This window comes from Bubalus kerabau, chromosome 7 (assembly GCF_029407905.1).
Source record: "Bubalus kerabau isolate K-KA32 ecotype Philippines breed swamp buffalo chromosome 7, PCC_UOA_SB_1v2, whole genome shotgun sequence".
Lineage (NCBI taxonomy): Eukaryota > Metazoa > Chordata > Mammalia > Artiodactyla > Bovidae > Bubalus > Bubalus kerabau.
The window spans coordinates 117,499,013-117,523,024 of NC_073630.1; the positions used below are offsets into that span (position 1 = coordinate 117,499,013).

Below are 24,012 nucleotides of genomic sequence, written 5' to 3' on the forward strand. Positions count from 1 at the left end.
CCTTTCTCTGTGATCCAGTGGATGTTGGCAATTTGACTCTGTTCTTCTGCCCTTTCTAAATCCAGCTTGAACATCTGGAAGTTCTTGGTTCATGTACTGTTGAAGCCTAGCTCGGAGAATTTTGCACATTACTTTGTCACTGTGTGAGATGAGTGCAATTGTGCGGTAGTTTGAACATTCTTTGGCATTGCCTTTCTTTGGGATTGGAATGAAAATGGACCTTTTCCAGTCCTGTGGCCACTGCTGAGTTTTCCAAATTTGCTGGCATATTGAGTGCAGCACTTTGACAGCATCATCTTTCAGGACTTGAAATAGCTCGACTGGAATTCCATCACCTCCACTAGCTTTGTTCGTAGTGATGCTTCCTAAGGCCCATGTGACTTCACACTAGGATGTCTGACTCCAGGTGAGTGACCACACCATCATTGTTATCCTGGTGATTAAGACCGTTTTTGTACAGTTCTGTGTATTCTTGCCACCTCCTCATATTAATCTCTTCTACCTCTGTTAGGTCCTTACCGTTTCTGTCGTTTATTGTGCCCGTCCTAGCTTGAAATGTTCCCTTGATATCTTTGATTTCCTTGAAGAGATTTCTGTTCTTTCCCATTCTATTGTTTTCCTCTACTTCTTTGCATTGTTCATTTAAGAAGGCCTTCTTATCTCTCCTTGCTATTCTCTGGAACTTTGCATTCAGTTAGGTGTATCTTTCCCTTTCTCCCTTGCTTTTTACTTTTCTTCTTTCCTTAGCTCTTTGTAAGGCCTCCTCAGACAACCACTTTGCCTTCTTGCATTTCTTTTTCTTTGCGATGGTTTTGGTCACTGCCTTCTCTACAGTGTTATGAACCTCTGTCCATAGTTCTTCGGGCACTCTGTCTACCAGATCTAACCCCTTGAATGTATTTCTCACTTCCACTGTATAATCATAAGGGATTTGATTTAGATCATATCTGGATGGCCTAGTGGTTTCCCTACTTTCTTAAATTTAAGCCTGGATTTTGCAACAAGGAGCTAATGATCTGAGCCACAGTCAGCTCCGTGTCTTGTTTTTGCTGACTTATATAGATCTCCTCCATCTTCGACTGCAAAGAATATAATAATCTGATTTTGGTATTGACCATCTGGTGATGTCCATGTGTAGAGTCTTCTCTTGTGTTGTTGGCAAAGCATGTTTGCTATGACCAGTGTGTTCTCTTGACAAGACTCTGTTAGCCTTTGCCCTGCTTCATTTTATACTCCAAGGCCAAACTTGCTTGTTACTTCAGGTATTTCTTGCATTCTAGTCCCCTCTAACGAAAAGGACATCTTTTTTTGGTGTTGTAGGTCTTGTAGGTCTTCATAGAACTGGTCAACTTCAGCTTCTTTGGCATTCGTGGATAGGGCATAGACTTGGATTACTGTGACGTTGAATGGTTTTCCTTGGAAACATATTGAGATCATTCTGTCATTTTTAAGATAGCACCCAAGTTCTGCGTTTCGGACTCTTTTGTTGACTATGATGCTACTTCATTTCTTCTAAGGGATTCTTGCCCACAGTAGTAGATATAATGGTCATCTGAGTTAAATTCACCCATTCCTGCCCATTTTAGTTCACTGATTCCTAAATTATCATGTCAGTGTTCATTCTTGCCATCTCCTGCTTGACATCCAATTTACCTTGATTCATGAACCTATCATTCCAGGTTCCTATGCAGAATTGTTCTTTACAGCATCGGATTTTACTTTGACCACCAGACACATCCACGACTGAGCGTTGATTCCATACTGGCCCAGCTACCTCATTCTTTCAGGAGCTATCAGTAATGGCCCTCTTTTCTTCCCCAGTAGCATATTGGACACCTTCTGACCTAGGGGGTTGCTTATTTTCCAGTGTCATATCTTTTTGCCTTTTCATACTGTTCATGGGGTTCTCATGGCAAGAATACTGGAGTGGTTTGCCATTCCCTGCTCCACTGGACCGTGTTTTGTCAGAACTTTCCACTGTGACCTGTCCATCTGGACCTACTCGACATGACTTAGGGCTCTATTGAATAATGCAAGCCTTACTTAACTCAAGAAAAGAACTATCAACCCCAAATTCTATATCCAGCAAAAATACCCTTCAGCAGTGGAAGTAAAATACAGATCTTTTTGGATAAAGGAAAACTGAGGGAATTTGTTGCCAGCAGATCTAAAAAAAATTACTGAAGGAAGTTTTCCAGACAATAGGGACATTATACTAGAAGAGACCTGAAACATTAGGAAGGAAGAGGAACAGAAATGGTAAAAGTCCTGATGAGCACAACAGAGCATTGTTCTCTCAATGAGGTCTTTGAAATATGTTTTGTTGAAAGCAAAAAGTATATTTTTCTCTGGGGTTTGCAGCATATGTCGATGCAGTATGTATTACAGCTAGACCATGAAGGGGGAGAGGGTATGATGGTAATGTTTCTACATTCCACTTGAAGCGCTAAAATATTGATTCTAATAAGATTGTGAGAGATATATATTGTAAATTTCAGATCAACCACTAAACTTCAGAAAGAGAGCGAAAAATGAAATATTTTAAAATGGAGTTCTAAAAAAAAAAGTTCCAGGAAGTGAAATCAAGACAGGCAAGAGGAAATGTAGGAAGGAAAAATAGAAAACATAAGATGGATGGCCCAAATTGAAACGTGTCAATAATTTACCTTAATATAAACGGTCTGAGCATACCAATCGTGTGTGACATTGTCAGAGTGGGTTCAGAAACAATGACCCAGCTATATACCGTCTAAAAGACATTCACTCCAAATATGAAACATGTAGTTACAGTTAAAGGGTGCAAAAAGAACACTGCCGTGAAGACACTATTTAAAATGCAGATGGAGTAACATCAGGAAAAGTAGACTTCAGAGCAAAGAAAGTCACCAGGGAGAAGGTGGGATGTTACCAATGAAGACATAATCACGTTGAGTGCATTCTAACAGCAGAGCTGCAAAATGCACAGCACAGAACCTGGCAGATCTGAAACAGGTCGGCGCATCCACAGTTACAACCGAAACGCCAGTGCCCCTCTGAGTAACTGATGGGACTACTGACAGAGGGAGCCAGCCCCACAGGAGGGCCTCCCGTCACCGAGCCAGGCTGCTGGGCTGCTGTTGGAGGAGACTCCACACCCCAGCAGAGCACGACACACCTTTGCAAGCTCACGTGGATGGTCACCGAGATAGACCGTAACCTGAAAGGATTCAGTTTATACAAAATATCTTCCCGTACCTCAGTGGAGTTACAGGGTCAGAAAGATAAGAAGAACATCTCTCCACACTTGGAAATTAAACACGTAACATGCTTCTAAACCCCCGGAGAAGGAAATGCTAATCTAATCCATTATTGTTGCGTGGAGACTCCCGTGGACAGAAGAGCTTGGTGGGCTACAGTCCATGGAGTCACAAAATAATAGTTGATCACGACTGAGCATATGCTTCTAGATAAGTTTTGGGACAATAAGAGAGTCACAAGGAAAAGGAGAGAATATTTTGAACTGAACAAAAATACAGTCTATCAAAATTTGTGGGATGCAGTGCTTAGAAGGACATTTTTATGTTTTTGGCCTCACTGTGTGGCTTATGGGATCTTAGTTCCCCAACCAGGGATCAAACTTGGGCCCTCGGCAGTGAAAGCACAGTGTCTTAACCACTGGACTTCTGGGGAATTCCCCAAGAAGGGAATTTATAGCATTAAGCCAGTCTGATTAGAAAAGAGAAAAGTTCTCTAATTTTCTACCTTAAGAAACTGTAAAAGGAGCAAATAAACCCAAAACAAGCAAAACGAAGAAAATAACACACATGAGAACAGAAGACACTGAAATTGAAAACAAAAATTAATAGAGAAACCACAAGCTGGTTCTCTGAAATGATCAACAAAATCAAACGTGAACAAAACTGACATAAGAAAGGAGAACCAAATTATCAGTAAGAGAAGTTAAAAGACGAGATACTGCAGATGCTGCAGAAATTAAAAGGATAAGAGAATGTTATAAATAACTCTCCAAACATAAGTTTGATAACTTAGATGAAATGATCCACTTCCTTGAAAGTCACACATCACCAGAGCTCATTCAGGATGCAATAGATAACCCAAATTGTGCTGTAATTATTAATGAAATGGAAATTGTAGTTCAAAACCTTCCAAAAAAGAAATCTCCAAGCCTAGAGGGGGTTTCATTGATGAGGTCTTCCAAATATTTAAAGAAAGACTGGGAGCTGACTGTGGCTCAGATCATGAACTCCTTATTGTCAAATTCAGACTTAAAGAAAGTAGGGAAAACCACTAGACCATTCAGGGATGTCCTAAATCAAATCCCTTATGATTTTACAGTGGAAGTCACAAATAGATTCAAGGGATTACATCTGATAGACAGAGTGCCTGAAGAACTATAGACGGAGGTTCATGACATTGTATAAGAGGCAGTGATCAAGACCATCCCCAAGAAAAAGAAATGCAAAAAGGCAAAATGGTGGTCTGAGGAAGACTTGCAAACAGCTGGGAAAACAAAAGAAGCTAAAGGCAATAAAGAAAAGGCAAGATACCGATCTGAATGCAGAGTTCAAAAAAATAGCAAGGAGAGATAAGAGAGCCTTCCTAAGTGATCAATGCAAAGAGATAGAGGAAAACAATAGAATGGGAAAGATTAGAGATCTCTTCAAGAAAATTAGAGATACCAAAGGAACATTTCATGCAAAGACGGGCACAGTCAAGGTCAGAAACAGTATGGACCTAACAGAAGCAGAAGATATTAAGAGGAGTGGCAAGAATACACAGAAGAACTATACAGAAAAGATCTTAATGACCCAGGTAACCATGTTGGTGTGATCACTCACCTAGGAACCAGACATTCTGGAGTCCAAAGTCAAGTGGGCCTTAGGAAGCATCACTACCAACAAAGCTAGTGGAGGTGATAGAATTCCAGCCGAGCTATTTCAAGCCCTAAAAGAGGATGCTGTGAAAGTGCTGCACTCAATATGCTGGCAAATTTGGAAAACTCAGCAGTGACCACAGGACTGGAAAAGGTCAGTTTTCAATCCCAAAGAAAGGCAATGCCGACTACTGCAGAATTGCACTTATCTCACACGCTAGTAAAGTAATGCTCAAAATTCTCCAGGCTAGGCTTTAGCAATACGTGAACTGTGACCTTCCAGATGTTCAAGCTGGATTTAGAAAAGGCAGAGGAACCAGAGATCAAATTGCCAACATCCGTTGGATCATCAAAAAAGCAAGAGAGTTCCAGAAAAACATCTACATCTGCTTTATTGACTATGCTGAATGAAGCCTTTGACTGTGTGATTCACAGCAAACTGTGGAAAATTCTTAAAGAGATGGGAATACCAGGCCGCTTAACCTACCTTCTGAGAAATCTGTATGCAGGTCAAGAAGCAACAGTTAGAATTGTACATGGAACAACAGACTGGTTCCAAATCGGGAAAGGAGTATGTCAAGGCTGTATCTTGACACCCTGCTTATGTAACTTATATGCAGAGTACACATCAAGAGAAATGCTGGGCTGGAGGAAGCACAAGCTGGAATCAAGATTGCTGAGAGAAATATCAATATCCCCAGATATGCAGATACCACCCTTATGGAGAAAGTGAAGAGGAACTAAAGAGCCTCTTGATGAAAGTGAAAGAGGAGAGTGAAAAAGCTGGCTTAAAACTCAATATTCAAAAAACTAAGATCATGGCATCCGTTGCCATCACTTCATGGCAAATAGATGGGTAAACAATGAAAACAGTGACAGACTTTATTTTCTTGGACTCCAAAATCACTGTAGATGGTGACTACAGCCATGAAATTAAAAGACGCTTGCTCCTTAGAAGAAAAGCTATGACTAACCTAGACAGCATATTAAGAAGCAGAATCATTACTTTGCCAACAAAGGTCCGTCCAAAGCTATGGTTTTTCCAGTAGTCGTGTATGGATGTGAGAGTTGGACCATAAAGAAAGCTGAGTGCTGAAAAATTGATGCTTTTGAACTGTGGTGTTGAAAAAGATGCTGGAAAGTCCCTTGTATGGCAACGAGATCAAACCAGTCAATCCTAAAGGAAATCAACTGTGAATATTCATTGGAAGAACTGATGCTAAAGCTGAAACTCCAGTATTTTGGCCACATGATGCAAAGAACTGACTCACTGGAAAAGACCCTGATGCTGGGAACGATTGAAGTCAAGAAGAGAATGGGACGACAGAGGATGAGATGGTTGGATGGTATCACCGACTTGATGGACATGAGTTTGAGCAAGCTCCGGGAGTTGGTGATGGACAGGGAAGCCTAGCCTGCTGCAGTCCATGGGGTCACAAAGAGTCAGACATTACTAAGCGACTGAACTGAACCGAACCAGACCCATTTCCACAATATACATTTTAAGATAACAAGATTAGTCATAAGGTTCTTGTTAAGGAGAAACATGTTCTCAAGAAGATACATTGTTATATTGACCAAGACAAAGCAATGTAGAAAAAGTTTGTCCTTTTCTCCTCCTTGAGAGACCTGGACCCCTTTCTCCTTCTCAAGGGTTCCTGACCCCTTTCTTCTCCTTGGGGACTTCTTATCAACCTACCCAAGAATTGACTGTCTCAGTCTTAGCAGGAGATTATCTCATAAAATGTCTGTGGTGGTGGTTTAGTCGCTAAGTCATGTCCGACTCTTGCGACCCCACGAACTGTGTCCTGCCAGGCTCCTCTGTCCATGGGATCCTCCAGGCAAGAATACTGGAGTAGGTTGCCATTTCCTTCTCTAGGGGATCTTCCTGACCCAGGAATCGAACCCGGGGCTGCTGCATTGAAGGCAGATTCTTTACTGACTGAGCTATGAGTATAAAATGTCTAATTCTTATTAATCTTGGATTTTAGAGAGGCAGCACGTTATGTATCAGGTTTTTCTTTGAGGCATTTGGGGAAGAGAAAGAAAGGGGGAAGCGAGGAGAGAGGGAAATGGCAGTGGGTCATTTAATTTGGACAGTTTTTATTTGGTGCATGGATTGTCTCCTACTCTTGTCATGGTGCCAGTTAATTCATCGGAGCAGTTAACTCTCTTGCCTCAGATACCTTAGTATAAACTGGATCCCGGTGCACGGTGCTTCTCAAAGGAGGTTTGCTTCTTTTTCCAGGTGTGGAAGGGATGCCTCTCCCCATCAGTCCCAGAGGGCAGAATTCGGGGCACAATTCCAGTCTTTCCGCTGGGGCTCCCAGGGGAAGGTGGGCGCTCGAGACCGGGAAACAAACGGGCCAGTCTTTCCTGGGGGCACAGACCCTGCTGAGGTCAGAGGGGTCAGGCCTGGGAGGGACTCTGCTTTGAGCAGGGAGCCCCTTGTCTGTGTCCTGGTTCGGTCACTCGCAGTCAGTTGCGTGGCTTCAGGCCGCTGACTTGACTTTGCCTCTCCTAACCCTTGGTCTCCTTCTCTGCAAAGGTAATGCCCGTCTTGCCTGCGCTTGTGAAGGTTCAGGGGCAGGAAGTCTGGGTGGCAGTGGCCCCAGTGGCGGTAATCACAGCAGTTCAGTGGTTAGAAGCCTCTGTGCTTCCACGGGTTCAACCCCTGATACGCTAAGATCCTGTGTGCTGCGTGGTGCAGCCAAAATAAATAAAAACTATGCATTCATTTGTGTGTAAGTGTGCGTGTTCCTGGAGCAGTGCTTGGTGTCCAGTGAGAGCTCAGTAAACGTCAGTGGCTTCTCATGTTCTGGTCTCACCTCAGGGACCTTTACTCTTGTGACTGGATAAAAATCTTAAAAAAAATAACTTTGCTACTGTCAGGAGTGTTCAGTGTGTTTTGGAAATTTATAGTTGGCAAAATCAGTCTTGAATTTCATCTGATATAGCTTAAAAATTGTGTTTTTTTTTCAAATTATAAAAAATAGTTCAGGAAAAAAAACACCTGTAGAATCCCCAAATGGCAGAGGCATGCAGGGTTAACAGGAAAGCCCTCTTCACCTGAGACTCTGCGCCCTGCCTGCCTACCCTCCCTGGCCTTCCTCTGAGCCAGGGGACGGTGTAGGCTTCGCTCACGGGCACACGCTTGTGATAGAGCTGTGCAGCTTCTCTCTGGCGTGTCCACGGTCGGCTCTCAGGAGACTTGCCCAGTCTGACCCTGAAGACGCTGTGGCCGGGATTGTTCAGAGGGGACCGTCCATCTTCTGAACCTGGTCTGTGACTGACTGTGGGCTCTGGTAATCATGTCTGCAGCTGAGTAGCCTGTTGAATAACCTGAACCAGAAAAGTGTGTTCCAGGCAAGCAGCTGAATCGAAGCCGCTTCCAAGGAAGATGTAGGGAGGTGGCCCTTGGGAGCTTTCAAATGCTCCTGCGCTTCCCTGAACAATTTAATGTGTTGATATAAAAATATTGACAGCCAGAGAAAACTGCTTTTTTTTTCCCCACATCAATCTAATTCCCAATGGAAGACTGAGATTTTTAAAGTATTTTATAGTCTCTGAGCACTGTTGGATCAGCAGGGAAGACGCTTCTTGGGCCTTTCCCAGGGGTTGATGGGCACAGGCCTGGCTGGCTTGTCTTGGGCTGCGATGCGTGGAGCATAGCTGACCCTTCTGAGGGGGTGTAGTCAGCAAGCGGTCATGTGGGACTTGGAGAAACCTCAGATTTGAGAGGAGTAGGGCTCTGAGCTTTAAGTTTCCTCTAAACTGTCCTTTAAATTACTAGTCTAAGTTGCACTCGGAATGTCGCTTTGCATCTTGTCAGCAACCCACTCCGGTGTTCTTGCCTGGAGAATCCCAGGGACGGGGGAGCCTGGTGGGCTGCCGTCTGTGGGGTCACACGGAGTCGGACACGACTGAAGCGACTTAGCAGCAGCAGCAGCAGCAGCGTGTGGAAGCGCTTCAGGTGGAGTTTTCTCTGCCACTGGAAACTCCACTGTTGTTGTTCAGTCGCTCAGTTGTGTCTGACTCTTTGCGACCCCATGGACTGCAGCAGGCCAGGCTTCCCTGTCCTTCAGTGTCTCCTGGAGTTTGCTCAGACTCATGTCCATTGAGTCAGTGATGCCATCCAACCATCTCACCCTCTGTTGCCCCTTCTCTTGCCCTCAGTCTTTCGCACTCCATGGTATCCTTGAGTTAACAGGCAAGTGTTACGTTTGTTCCTTGATCCTGTGCCCACAGAGTGGGCACATCTGTGGTAAAGTGAAGTCGTAGTTCAAAGGCCGTGCACCAGGGGAGTTGATAGGAAGAGGCTTCGGAGCCAGACTGCCCTGGTTGGAATTGCGCCCTGGCCCTGACCAGCTGTCACTTAACCGGGAAGGTCCTCAGAGCCTCAGCTGCTGCGTCTGGGAAAAGAGGGGGTGGGGAGAGGGTGCTGACGGTACCTATGCTCGTTTCTTGCTGCTCCTCAATAAATCATCACCAGAGTTGGTGACTTAATACAGATTTATCCTCCTACAGTTAGGAGGTCAGAAATCTGAAATGCATCTTCCAGGCTGAAATCAACGTGTAGGCGGGGCTGGTCGCCTTAGAGAGCTGGAGAGAGCGCCTGTGCCTGCTGCCCCGGGCTCTGTCAGCTGCGGCCTTCCTCGGCTGGTGGCTGCAGCGCTGCAGTTGTTCCCTCAGCGTCGCCTCCCCTGCTTCCGTCTTCAATCCTCCTCTGCTTCGATCTTCTGGGGGCACTTCAGCGTCGCCTCCCCTGCTTCCGTCTTCACATCCTCCTCTGCTTCGATCTTCTGAGGGCACTTGGGGTTATTTTGGGCCCACCCAGATAATGGAGGATAATCTCCCCATCTCAGGGCCCATGACGTTAACCCTGCCTGCCGTCCCTTCTACCACCTAAGCTAACAGTCACAGGTCCCTGGGATTGACATGGCGTGTCTGGGGCCGACCCTCTGCCTAGCACAGGACTGACTCACCTCGTGGGGTTGAGGGGGCTGAATGAGACGCGTCCCGTCTTAGCTCAGATGCTCCCTCCTAGGTGGCGTCTTCTAAGCGGTTCTCCCTGGCCACCCTGTCTGAAGGCCCGTCCTCTGCCAGAGCGCTGTTTTCTGCAGCACTCTTCTCCGTCGTAAGCTCTTGCGCACTTGCTGTTGCCTCTTTAGTGCCTGCCTCTCGACCCCTCCCGGAATATGAATCACGAAGCTTAGGAGCAGAGCTTGTTTGCTTTTCAGTCACTTTCTCCCCAGGGCCTAGAATAGTACCTGGCTTTATTGGATGGTTAATACAAATTTGTTAAATGGATGAAAGTGAAAGCCACTCAGGTATGCCCACTCCTTGGGACCCCATGGACTGTACAGTCTGTGGAATTTTCCAGGCCAGAATACTGGAGTGGGCACCCATTCCCTTCTCCAGGGGATCTTCCCAACCCAGGGATCGAACTCAGGTCTCCCACGTTGTAGGAGGATTCTTTACTGTCTGAGCCACAAGGGAAGCCTGTTAAATGGATGAATGAATTTCAAAATTTCAAAGCACGCCACTTTGTAGACTTTCTTCTTATCTCTATGACATCATAGACATTTCCCCATATCATTAAGTATTCTCCCATGATCTCATTTCTACACACTAAGTTATGGCCTTTGTGTAGCCATATCTTGGTTTATTTAACCAGTTTTCCTCAACTGGGCACTGGAGCCGGTGCTTTCCTGGGAAACCCAGTGGCCTGTAGCAAGGGGGGTTTTGTCAGCAGTGTGTTAGGGTGTTGCATGGAACGTATCACCCAGTCTCACCTCCTTGACCTCAAAGGGTGGAGACCACCGTGTTGTAGGTTAATCAATAAGGAAATAAATCCAGTGTGCTAGTAGCCTGGGAATGAGCTCTGGCTAACTCAGAAACTTCAGGAGGCAGAACTCTTTACAGGTGAATTAAGATAAAAGTCAAATCTAATGCCATACTGAGATAGAGAAGAGGCTCTGTTGACTTCTTATTTTTAAGTTTCAAATTTTAGTAAATTCAGCCTGTCCTCACCTGGTATATAGTTAAAACTTTATAAATGGTACTCGGATGTAAAACATGTGGTAGGAACTGTTGTTAAAGTAACTTGCAGGTTACAACCTGCCAGAGGAGATCAGCAGTGTGTTTTTGGTAAGCATATCTTAACACGTGCGTCTCATTTTTAATTCAGTAAGCCTGCGGGCTCACCGTGGACTAGATGTTGGTAGGAGAGGCCGAGAACCCCGCCTGTCTTTGAGACCAGAAGGAGCTCTCTTCCTGTCTCAGGACTTATCTCTGGAAGGACACAGTAACTCCTCAGGCTGGGTCGGCTGCCTCTCCTGGGGCTCTTGGAGCCCCCTGATTCCTCTCCGTCACAGGACTGAGCACCCGCAGAGTGTGGTAATCGTCTATTTGCTGCTCTGTGAGGGACGTGAGGACAGGAGCCTTGGTCATCTTTAGTCCTAGGGCCAAGCACCATGAGTGCTTCTGGGAGAGACGAAAAGACGGATGGGAGAATGGCGGAATCCACACGGGCCGTGTGTCTCCTCTGTGCTGGGGGCTTTGCTCGTCTTCAGTGGTGGAGAGACAACAGCCAGTCCCCACCCTCAGAGGTTTCCAAGTCTCCTGAGGGAAATAAGTACTAATCAGACAGTCATGTAATTACCAGGTGTGATTAAGTGCTGTGAGGAAACAGAACCTGATGCGAGGAGGGAGGCGAACAGGGCCTTGCTGTAGTTTACAGGGGAGGGGAGAGAGTGTTTCTGCAGGGAAGGTGTTTAAGATGAGCTCTGAAGATGAGGTCGGGCTTCGTACTGGTTTAGTCCCCTTGTGAAGAAAAACCTTAAACCTAGAGAAGGGTTCAAGGAAGAATTTAATGAGGAACAGCCGTATATCATGCTCCGCTTAGACTGAACAGTTGTTGACGTTTTGCCGTATTCATTTCATCCTGCCTCTCTAGTTTTAAAAAATGGAATCACTTGAAAGTGACTTGCAGGTATCATGACATTGTACCCCTAAATACAGCACCATTCAGCGCTCTACACAACCATGAAGCTGTCATCGGGCTTTAAAAAATCATCAGTGATTTCCACCACAGCAGCTGGCCGCGACCGTGTTCAGCCGACGTTCATGACCAGATCGTGCCTGCTTTCTCTAGTTGTGCCGAACTGTTCTTTGTGAACCAGCATCCAGCCAGGTTTGTGTACTGACCTCAGTTGTTGGTCACTTCATTCTCTTCATGGAAAACAGTTACTCTACCATTCTCTGATGACATTTACCTTTTTTAAAAAAATGATCATGGGTTAAAGATTCATTTAACACATTGAGGAGATGTGTGAAATGAAGCAGTAAGATGGAAAAATTTATTCCAAAGACATCTGAGGAAGTAGATAGTTATAGACATAAAACCAAACAAGGAATTAGAAGAAGATTGCTAGGTTAGGTTTAAATAAATTCGGTAAGAAAACATCACCTCTGGAGTTAAGTTTTCAGTTGGACATAAATGTGCAAGTTAATACGTCACTTCACAGTTTCTGGGCTCTAATCAAGTGGTAGGTAGCACAGGCTTATCTCCTAGAGGATTAAAAACTTCAGGCAGGCTTGTTAAAAACATCCAGGTATAAATTGAAGAGACACTTCTCCCCCATGCATTTGTCTTACTTCCAAATTTTGAGTAAGTTTTGTAAACAAGGCTTTCCTTAATCCTTCCAGCCAGAATCAGCCTCTCCCTTTTTATCCTATTACTTTTAACAAATGGCTTTATTGTGGTGTGATTATTATACCATCAGATTCACTCAGTGTGCATGGTCATGATTTTTTAATAAACTTACACAGTTACGCAACAGTCACTGCAATCCAGATGTGGAATATTTTCATCACTCGAGAAAGTTCCCTCATGCCTATTTGCAGTGGATCTCTGCTTCCACCTCCAGCTCCAGATGAACACTGATTTGCTTTATGTGGAGAGATTTGCTTATCAAAGACATTTCATATAAATGGAATCACGCGCATTACCTCTGGCTGCCTCTCAGCCCACGGTGCCCTGAGGCTCGCCCGTGTGCTGTCCGTGTGCAGCATGTATCAGTGCCCCTGTCCATTGCTGAGGATGCTGTGTATCCCGTCCTCACTTAGTGGCTTTCTTTTGGTGTTGGGCTATAATGAATAATGCTGCTGTGCATATTTGCTAGCAAGACTTTTTGTGGATGTATTTTTTATTTCTTTTGGGTAGATTCCTACAAGTGTGGTGGTGGTGGTGGTGGTTTAGCCACTCAGATGTGTTGGTGTGTATTGAACTGTATATATAAGACACTGCCGGGTTCTGTCTAAAATGGCTGCAACTGCCAGCGACTTATGAAAATTTCTTGTTGCTGACTTCTCAACCGCAGCTTGATGGACACTGTAGGTTTCTGAGTGAAGTTTCTAGTGGTAACTTGGTAATGCTATTATTATTCAGAAAGTCAGCTGGGGAAAGCCTCCTTCCATGGTCTGAGGAGTTGGGAGTTTCCATCACGAAAGCAGGGTCTGTGCTGTCTCAGACCCAGAGCTCAGCCCGTGAACATTGGACCCATGGGCTGACCAGCAATCATTTTGACCTCACGGCAGATTTTAAGACTTAAAGCACTGAGGTATGATCTGCAGACAGTGGAATGCTCTCCTCTGAAGCGTACTATTCAGTTAGTTTTGAGGAATGCTTATCAAGATAGTAATTCTGTCACCCCGGGTGATACATTCTGCCCCTTCCCAGCCAGTCCCCCAGAAGCTGTCACTCGCCAGGTTTCTACTATTATGTTTGTGTGCAGCCTGACGTTTTAATTGAACAGATCTTGTTGTGGAAAACGTTTGAACCGTAGTACGGTAAAAGACCCTGATGCTGGGAAAGACTGAAGGCGGGAGAGGATGAGATGGCTGGATGGCATCACCGACTCGATGGACAGGAGTTTGAGTAGACTCCGGGAGTTGGTGATGGACAGGGAGGCCTGGCGTGCTGCAGTCCATGGGGTCGCAGAGTCGGACACGACTGAGCGACTGAACTGAACAGTACAAAGAAGAGAAGAAAATAGCCGTCACCCCACTCCCCAGAGGTTACCAGTGTTACTATTTTTATGCAGTTCCTTCTGGTAGCATACGCTTCTCGTTTTCAAAAGTCTCACAAAGCAGAGGTCTGCGCATGCAGCCGGGCGCTGTGCCGCTGGCCTTCGGAGGGAGCGTTTTGCAGCGTGGTGTCTGTGCTCAGCGCGCAGAGTCACTCGCTCAGTGCTGGCAGCACTCAGGCCCGGTTGTATCGGGGCCGGCATCCCGCATCTAGAACCCCCAGTCCGCGTGGGCATGCCCCGAGGGGTCCTGAGGGCGCCGCGTGACCCTCCTGCCTAGCCGGCGGTGCAGGGCCCGGCGTCCTCCCCTCGCCCCAGCCCCGCCCCACCTCCCAGGTCCTCGGTGAGCCAGGCCTGACGCGCCGAACCCGAGCCGCGGATTGGCTGCGCGGCGTCTGCGCGCGATTGAGCGGCCTGCCGCCCCCGCCCGCCCGTCCGTCCGCCGGAGCCGCCGGAGCCGCCGCCCCGAGGTCCCGCCGCGGAGCCACGTTCGCCCGCTCGGGCATGGAGCCGCCGGCCGCGCGCCTCTGAGCCCCGCGGCGTTCATGGTGAGTGGGGCCGGGCCTGCGCACGCCCCTCCGCGGGGCCCGCCGGCCCGGCCCCGGCCGGAGGCCCCCGCGTGGTTGCACCCGTGTCCATGTGTGGGCGCTCCACGCATCTTATCTGCTCCAGCGAGCTGCAGCTTGCATGCGGCCGCGTTGCTGCGCCTTCCTCAACCGCCGTGCTTTGTCTGTGGTGCCCTGGAAAGGGTTGAGTTTTAACGGGTACCGTGGGAGACGTAAAAGAGAGCACCGGCGCGTCATGATTCTCATCACCCACAAGGGGATTGCAAACCGGTGTTGAGATTGAGGACAGGCCAGGCACCCCTCTTAGAGGCCTGAGTGGGGGAAGCCTTTGTACGGGGATCGGGGCTGTATTCCCCCCTTTTCCTCCCCCTGTTCGCTCCACGTGCAAATAAAAAGTGGTCAGATGGCAACAGTAAGCAGGCTTGTTAAAACCCATAGTTCAGATTTATTCCATTTCATTCACCAGTCCACAGATGAACGTCTGTGTTCTACATGTTTTGGAAGGACTATGACAGGCCTCCTGAGAGTTGTTTCCCAAATGCCAGCATTTCCGGTAACCTAGAGGATGCTTTCTGGGGAAAAGACTGGTAAGTAGGTGAAAGAGGTGGAGTAGGAGGGGCCCCTCAGAGGATCCCGGGGTCCCTCTTACTGTGAGGTCAGCCTCATTGGTCACAGAGGACTGTCATTTCGGAAGTCCCAGTGTTTGTAAGACCTGTTCAGGCTCCTCCTACTAGCTGAAAATGGCAAAACAAAACCCGTCTTGTGCCCCACATTCCAACACTACGCTCGCCCCTCCCCAAAAGTTGATCGTGACAAAGGGCAAAGCGTAAAGCCCGCTGCAGTGTTCTGGGTGCTTGACATTCAGCTGATCTTCAGCGCAGCCTTATTAAGCACCCCTCTTAGCGGGGAAATACTGTGAGAAATAATTTTGTAGTAACAGTGACAGTACCACTCCCTGGCACTTTTTGGACCCCTGCTATGGCTGTGTGTTAGGTTGATTCATTCCCTTTGAATAGATGGGGAAACAGGCTTGGAGACCTGAAGAAACACGCTCAAGGTCGCGCTGCTGGTGGTGACGGTCGGGAAGTGCTGGTTCAGACCCAGGCCTGCTGCCCACTCCAGTGCCTCTCCGGCAGGGGCCTCGCCTGTGCCCAGGCGGTGGCTGTGGTGTCGCTCTTGTTGGCTCGGGGCAGTTTTCTAATAGGTGCCAGGTAGTGACCTGCTGTGCTTTTATTCTAGACGGACCTCTGAAACCTTGTGTTTGTTTTAAAAAGCTCATCTTGATGCTGTAACCAGTTGAGTCCAAGGTGTAAGCACAGGTTTTAACTGATGGCCCTCTCTGCTTATAGCTGGGGTAGATTTCAGGAAGCCGAGGGGCTTCTGTTGCCGCGTTGGGGCAAATGGCTGCCTTTTACCGTGCTCTTCCAGTGCTGGGAGTAACAGTGACACCCCTCTGGTCATCCTCCCAGGAATTCCTCCTTTTCACCGTTTGGGAATCTTGATCGTTTCCTCTTAGGCAAATGTCTGTTGAGGTAGACTTCTTTTGTCATTTCTTCTTTAACTAGCAGAGTAAACAATTTCGGAGTCTCATGCGCTGTTCTCATCCTTAGCACTGTTCGGATCGTGCATGGGAGGAAGACCTTGCCGTTGGATGTATTTAACGGGCTCGTCGCACCCTGGGCTGTTGACTCTCTGGCTGTACACCAAGTCTGGCTCTTCCTTTTTTCTCTCTCTCCTTTGCTCTCAGCCTGTCCCATTGCTTCCAGGTAGCTCGTTATTGAGACCGTAAAATCTGGAACAGAACTTTGACTCAGCATCATTCCCGGTTTAAGGTACTCATGCTCCCCCTGCAGAGAGGCCTGCTGAGCGTCGTCTCTTGGCTGCTCTCGTGCTGTCAGGATGCCTGGCCCTCGTGGCTTCTAGCCCGGCTCCCCCGTCCTCTGTCCGCTGAGATAGCCCCTTTAGGAAATGCTTTCTTTGCCTCTCTGCAGCCTTCAGTGTCCTGTCCTTGGGGCTCCAGCAGCTGTGGCTTGCCCTCTCACGGCGTGTTTTATTATCTGCCCTGGCCTCGCCGCCTCTGCTGACATCTTCCTGCCCCAGCCAGAATGAGCCCTTCAGGCCTGGGGTCTGCCCGTCCCCTTCACACATGAGGTCCCTGCCCCTGTGTGGCGTCGAGGCTCTGCTCAGTTGCCTGGGCTCCCTGCCTGCTTACCTGCTTACTCCTTTTTTTCCTGACCCTTTGCTGGGTTATCAGACACGCCCCACACTTAGCCCCTGGTTGTGTACAGGAGGTTTTGGGGGGTGGGATACAGTAGGTTTTGTTTCTTGTCTCTCTCTAGTGTCGGTCTTTCCTTCCCAGCAGCATACAAGGTAAACCACTCCGGGCGGGGACTGTGACCTGTTCTAAATGAGTGGCTTGCAATCCTGGTTTGGCACAAGCCCCGACTCCTATCCCTGGGTCAGACGGTTTGGGTTGAGACTCAGTGCTGTCAAAAGGCGCAGCTATAACTAGGCATAGAGCTGAAACACACTCTCCTTACTGTGTGCGCCCTGGTTTTTTTTTTTTTTAATTGTTTGATTTAAAAAATACTGTCATGACCAGTTAAACTGATTTGCCCCTAGAACTTTGAAGAACCCCGTTCTAAATTCCCTCGGGTTATACAGGGTGTTGGAATCTGTAGCCGTTCCTTGAATGGATGTTTTATCCTCATTAGTCGCTAGGACTTGAGATGAGCGCAGCAATGCATGGCATTGTTACTTGGTTTAAACCAGGAAACTTTGAAACTTGATCCCAAAGAGCCCCAGGAGGAGAAGAAACTTTAGAACGGTGACTTGGACTGAGGCAGGGACGACCCCGCTGTTTGCCTGGCACACGGAAAGGGCTCATACTTTATGGGCAGCCATCGAACGGACGTCCATCATCTCATCATCACAGGAGTCTTCACAGTCGCTCCTTTTCGTGGCTGAGAGAGAAGCAAGATGATTTGCTTCAGATCAGAGCCAGGACTTACCACTGAATCTTTCTGCTTCCAAATCCCCAGCTCTTGCCACATCACATGCTGACCTCAATGTTGATAAATTCATGGCTGAAAGTTGTTTTTTTCCTGGGAGTGACTCGTCCTCTCTTGTTCCTGATGTTGGTTTGGAAGATGAGCTTTCTGTTGATGTCTCTAGGTAACAGTGTGAGAACTAGGTTTGAAGTAGGACCTGTTAACCATCTCCAGAGCCGTTCGTATTCTGAAATGCCATTTAGAATGTTGAAGAGGCTTTCCCTGGGATTGCAAGCGTGGACAGGACAGGCCTGTTTTTTTAATCATGAAGTGCAGTATGTGATTAAATCATAAGTATTTGCCTTGCGTCTGCACCTAATTGGCTGTTACAGGTTTGTGTCATAGTTGAAAGCTTCGTTTAGACTGAATGTGAATGACTGAGTTGCTTCTGGCCCAGGCAGGCTGCGGTGGGCTGTGTGGCTGCAGAGCCTGGGCGCTCCTGTCTCCTCCAGCCCCTCCCGACCACCACCCCTGCAGGTCCTGTCTCTCCCAGTGGGGGGTGGTGTGAGCTGGGGAGTTGAGCCGGTTCTGTGTGTGTAAAGCCCTTGGAAAGCACGTGGCTCGTTACAGCTGTACTGCGTTTTATCATCTGTGATGGAGCCTTTGAGCTCCCACTGAAGAGACCGATCTTTTAAAGATCACAAATCAAGGCATTTAATTAACGTTACAACTCCTTTTCATATCTGTGCTCTCTGCAGACTTTGCAGGGCTCCTTGACTGTTGTTTGGCCAGCCTTCCTGGAGCATCCCTCTGCCCCGGGGCTGTGCTGGCTCTTCACAGCCTCTCCCCACTCCTGAGACAGCCCCCTCTGCCAGGTGCTGTTACCCTGTTTGCAGATGTGGAAGTGAGGCACCTGCAGGCTAGGCTGTGCTTTGCCGAAGGTCGAGGCTGGTTCTCGGTGGATCTGAATTTGCTGCTGGGCCTTTCTGGCCCCAGAGACCACACTTGACTCAAACGGGCCCTGGGCCCTTCCCTCCACGGCTGCACACCTGTGTGAGTGTATCCGCAGGGGAGGTCGGGCCTGCGCGGAGGGCTGGAGAGGAGAGTCCTGCAGGCTCAGCGCCTTGCTGGCTGTGTGTGGGGGCAAGTCACTTCACTCTCAACCTCAGGGGCTCTGCTGGTAAAACACGGTGATACCTGCCGTAGAGATTGTCACGGAGATAAAGCACACAGAAGCAAGTGGCAGTGGGCATCCACATTCTGGGGCATCTAACTTGGGGCTCGGCTTTTTTGGCCTTGGCATGTAGTTCATCAGACCAGGGTCAGCAGATGAGTAGCACTTTACAGGGTGTTCATTAACAATGCTCGTTAAAACGCAACATGTCTCAGAACCTTTCTGAGCATAGCTCTAGGTAGTTTTCCTATAAGTTCAAGGTTCTGCATCGGGTGCTACGTATGACACTCCCTCATAGCTGTTTATTACCGTGTTGAGTCGCAGCTGAGTGCCTGGCACATGGAGGTGCCCAAGTGTATGAATGGCTGGACACGAGTCCATTTTCCCAGCTTTGGGTAAGCGGAGGTCATTTTAGGATTTTAATGGAACTGTTTTACATCAGGGCGACTCACTGGAAAAGACCCTGAGGCTGGGAAAGATTGAGGGCAGGAGGAGAAGGGGGCGACAGAGGATGAGATGGCTGGATGGCATCACCGACACAGTGGACATGGGTTTGAGCAAGCTCCGGGAGATGGTGGAGGACAGGGAAGCCTCGTGTGCTGCAGTCCAGGGGGTCTCAAAGAGTCAGACATGGCTCAGCAACTGAACAGCAGCAACGAACAATGCTGCGCCGTCTAACCCTGTGCGTCCAGTTGTACAGAAACTGCCCCTCCCACCTGCTTCTCGGTGCACTCCCTTCTCACAGCCTGTGGGTTCTGAGGAAGTAGTTGTTCCTTTAAACTTTCTAGAAACCTCAACAGGCTTTTCTGTCTGAGAGAACAATTGCTAGCCAAAGAATTTTACCAGTAACACCCAATTAACAACTAGAGGTAATAAAATTCACTTAGCAGTTTATCACTTTCCACTCCTGATACTGCTTTGGTTGCGTCTGGATTCCTCACTTAAATCTTAGGCCAACTGCTTTGTTGTTTATCCTACCTTCCCAGCTAGGTGGCCTTCACTTAAGGGAGAGTCCTGAGAGCCTTGTCTGTAATAGACAACAAGAAAATGCTGGGTTTTATTTTTGCAGAAGGCTAAGGGTACAGAAACTAAACTAACTAGAAATACATCTTGTTTGTACTTTACATGAAGTATTTTCTTAAAAGGTTTTGTGTACAATTAAAATGTGTATATTTTCCTACAGATGTCCATTGTGACTTTCAGAGATATAGCCTTAAAAAGAAAATTGGTCCTGAGAAATTTATTCAGTGTTTTTCCAGGTGACCTCTATACATTGAGGTTATTAGGTCTCCACTAGACCCAGTGGCACCCCACTCCAGTGCTCTTGCCTGGAAAATCCCATGGATGGAGGAGCCTGGTAGGCTGCAGTCCATGGTGTCGCTAAGAGTAGGACAAGACTGAGCAACTTCACTTTGACTTTTCACTTTCATGCATTGGAGAAGGAAATGGCAACCCACTCCAGTTTTCTTGCCTGGAGAATCCCAGGGACAGGAGAGCCTAGTGGGATGTTGTCTCTGAGGTTGCACAGAGTCGGACACGACTGAAGCAACTTAGCAGCAGCAGCAGCAAGGGTACAGAGGAGGAAGGCATGGCAACTCACTGCACTGTTCTTGCCTGGAGAATCCCATGGACAGAGGAGCCCAGCAGGCTACAATCCATAGGGTCACAGAGAGTCCGTGTGACTGAGTGACTTAGCATGTGCCTATGCACACAAGGATATACACATACATGTGTGTGCGCACACACACATAATTTTAGAAACTGGACTCTTTGGCCCAAGTTACTTGGCTCCCCTGAGTTGTGCTGGTTGGGTGTTTGGAATGTGGGCCACAGGTGTGACTGAGGTTTTGTGGTTGTAGTTCCCAGGACAGATGAGTGACCTGGAGGTGCGGAGGCTGCTCCAGGGTTTCCAGGGCAGAGCATAATTATTTATGTACCGACTGGCAATGATGGCTGCATACAAAGGTGTTAAAGAATTTCTTGTTTTGATGTTTCTGCTTTAAGAAAATGAAACAGCTTTAAGCACCTGCAAGCAAAAACTTTTTAACTCTTTCCTCATTTTGGAAAAGATTTGAAAAGTTAACAAAAATCGATAAAATGCAGTGGGATAAATGGAAATGCATTAGAAATTTAGGATGGGCGTGGGAGATGGAGCCAGGGGCTCAGAGGAGTGCCAGAATTGGCTGGCGCTCTGACTCCGAGCTTCCTGGTGGCCACTGCAACAACCATTTCAAATGTGCCGTGTCCAGAAGACGGAGCACACGCCTCTTACCCGGAAGACACATAGACCTGAGTCGATGTTTGTGGTCCCTCCACGGGGCAGCTGGAATGATGAGATCTTTAGTGACTTCCTACCCGTGTGGAAAGCCCACAGGCCCTGTGAAGTGACGACCTGAACTGCAGAGCTGTAGGAACCCTTTCGTTGGCAGTTTTTCCTTCTGAAGAGCAAGAAATATTTTCAATGTGTCATCCTCAAAGTCAACTTAAAGGACTTGACAGTTTCATAACAAAACAGCTTTCTTACTTTGAGAAGGGCTTTGTAACCTCAGAGTTACAAAGTTACAGCCAGGCCTGGAGTTATCCCTGGTCTCTTTGTCCTAGGAATATGAAGACAAGGCTGGACGACCTAGCAAGCCTCCCTCTCCGAAGCAGAATGTGAGGAAGAATCTTGACTTTGAGCCTCTCTCCACCACCGCACTCATCCTGGAGGACAGGCCAGCGTGAGTCTGACCGAGAGAGTTTGTTCTGGGGGATCAGTCCACTTGCTGGTCACCATTTCTTTAGCAAAGGACCGGGTCCTGAGGGAGAGAACACGTTAGCACAACACTTGCTAAAAGCAGGGGCTCCTCCCCGGCCCTGTGCTGGTGTGCGTTCTGTGTGATAGCACGACTGACTCGGAAACGTTTCGTGTAACGTAGAAGTGGGTTTTTTTCATTAATTACTTTTTATTTGTGGCTCTGCTGGGTCTTCGTTGCTGCTCAGGCTTTCTTCCCTGGACATGGAGAGCAGAAGCTCCTCTCTCGTTGCAGGATGCAGGCTTCTCGCTGCGGTGACTTCCCTCGTTGCGGCTCCCGGGCTCTAGAGCACAGACCCAGTAGCTGTGGCACAGAGGGGTGGCTGCTCCGTGGCACGTGGGTCTTCCCCGGATCAGGGGTTGAACCCGAGTCTCCTGCATTGGCAGGCAGATTCTTTACCACCGAGCCACCAAGGAAGCCCTAACCTAGAAGTTTTAACCCAGATTTTCCGTTAAGTGACTTTAATTTAGCATGTCTAAACACTTGCAGAACTGTTATTATAGACTGGCTTGTAACTGTAAGAAGCAGCAGAGCGAACACCCTGCAGAGGGTGTTTCGGAGGCGCCCTAGACAGTGGCAGGACAGTGCCTGCATCAGCCTGCTGCTTCTCTGGGACATGCTGCAGTAAACGGGCTGGCTGGGCCTAGCAAGGGTCTTCCCCTCCAACCTCTGGTTTGCCTCGAACTGACGAGGAGATCGGTTTTGGTGACTGGCCTGCGGATCGTGTTTGGAGACCCTAGTTAGATAAAGGGATTGCTCCATCGTACCAGGCCAGAGCTTATCTCTAGTTAAGCGTCAGGTTTCCATAGAACCCTGTTTTTGAACATAAAGATTCCACAGCTTTTTTTTTTTTTTCTTAAGAGAGATTGTAAAACGCTGAGCTAGAATTTCTAAGGTCCCTGCCAACCCTGACATTTAAAATTGATGAAGTCTGAAGCAGCAATATGTGTCTTCCAATGTTAATTTTTGGTCATTGGACATTGTGGATGTATGGGTAGATGGGAAGAGAAACTCGGACATGGTGGACTCAGAGGTAGGTAGGGACGTAGGGACCGTGGGTAACAGCTGCCACCCTGTGAAGCTCAGCCCTTGAGACATTCCCTGAGACGCGAGCTGGTGCCCTGCAGTAGAGATGGTCGTTCAGCTCAGCACGGGGAGCGCGGGGGACCCCGCGAGGCACACAGCCAGCCAGGCATGGCCGCCCGCCCGGTTCTCCAGGGCCAGCGGAGTCACCAGCACGCTTCAGAAAGAGAGCGTGCCTTTTATTATTTTAACCAGAATTCGAAGATGTCCACCACATTTAGATGTTTAGAATTGCTGTACGAATCTATGTGTGTGTGTATGTATATATATAGATATAGATATGGGACAGATGAACCGCATAGCTAGTGTGAAACTTGCACACTTAAAAAACAGGCCAGGGAGTAGATTCGTGCATATACGTAACATACACCATTGGAGTACTTCACCCGTGACCGCTGACAGTGAGTAGTGCATGTGGTCAAATCAAAGTTCCTTTGGAGACCTGGGGTGAAAAAAGACACTAAAAGATTTAAGTGTTTATCTCTATTGGATTTGTGGGTAATTGTTAATGTCTTCTTTTTGCTAACCTTCAGATTTCAAGTTTTTAAAAATGAGCTTTATTTTACTTTTGTAAAAAAAATATATTTTTAGGTTTTAAAAGAGCTGTGTCTTTATAATCTAACAAAGGTAGATTTCATCTTTGAGCTTCTCATTTTTTAGTAAACGATGTTCCAAGTTTCTCTTTAATATTTAAAATGGTGGAAAATCTTTTTTTTTTTTTTTCCTATCAAGAAATCTCCCAGCGAAGCCAGCTGAAGAAGCTCAGAAACACAGGCAACAGTATGAAGAAATGGTGGTTCAGGCCAAAAAGCGAGGTAATGGAATCCACACGTGTTTGGTTGTGTAAGGCAGCACAAGACTCTGTGTCTTCCTAGGTATTTTCTCTTTACATTTTGAAGCTTTAGAACCTGAACTTTGGTGAATGCCTTTAATATTTTGAAATTTATAATTTTTCATCAAAAATTGTACATTGCTGCCAACTGTTCATCCCTGGTAACTTTATTCGAGGTGATACTTGGGATTTACGTGAGGGGAGAGCCTGTGTGGGATGAATGTACTAGGGTGGGCAGAGCTTTAGTTTGCGGGGATGGGGAGGCGGCTCTCTGCCCTCCGTAGGCTCAGTTCTCCTCACTTAGAAGGAGGTGTGTTGGGACTTGTTAAAGTGCCACGTGACACCTAAAAACCCTATGATTCTTAGATGGTTAAGAAGTGTATATGATAAAATGACATGGTCTGCCCATGCAACAAAATATTGTTCAGCCTTAAAAAGGAATGAAGTTCTGACACGTGCTACAACATGAAGCTTGAAGACATTGTTCTAAGTGAAATAAACCAGACACAAAAGGATAAATTCTGTACGATCCCACCTATGTGAGGCGTCTGTTGGGTTGGCCAGAGTTCCAACAGAAAAACCCAAATGAGCTTCTTTGGCCAACCCAATA

The 24,012-nt window shown here is 47.4% G+C and overlaps 1 protein-coding gene across 9 annotated transcripts in view; it reads left to right on the forward strand.

The window, feature by feature from the left end:
* The window catches only part of TBC1D14 (TBC1 domain family member 14), a 113,339-nt gene that overhangs the window by 54,678 nt on the left and 34,649 nt on the right, over nucleotides 1–24,012 (forward strand). For all 9 annotated transcript variants that reach the window (XM_055589176.1, XM_055589182.1, XM_055589183.1 and 6 more), the window contains exons 4-5: nucleotides 21,294–21,412; nucleotides 23,303–23,385. In XM_055589176.1, coding sequence (XP_055445151.1) covers nucleotides 21,294–21,412; nucleotides 23,303–23,385 — 202 coding nt within the window. The remainder of the gene's footprint in view (nucleotides 1–21,293; nucleotides 21,413–23,302; nucleotides 23,386–24,012) is intronic.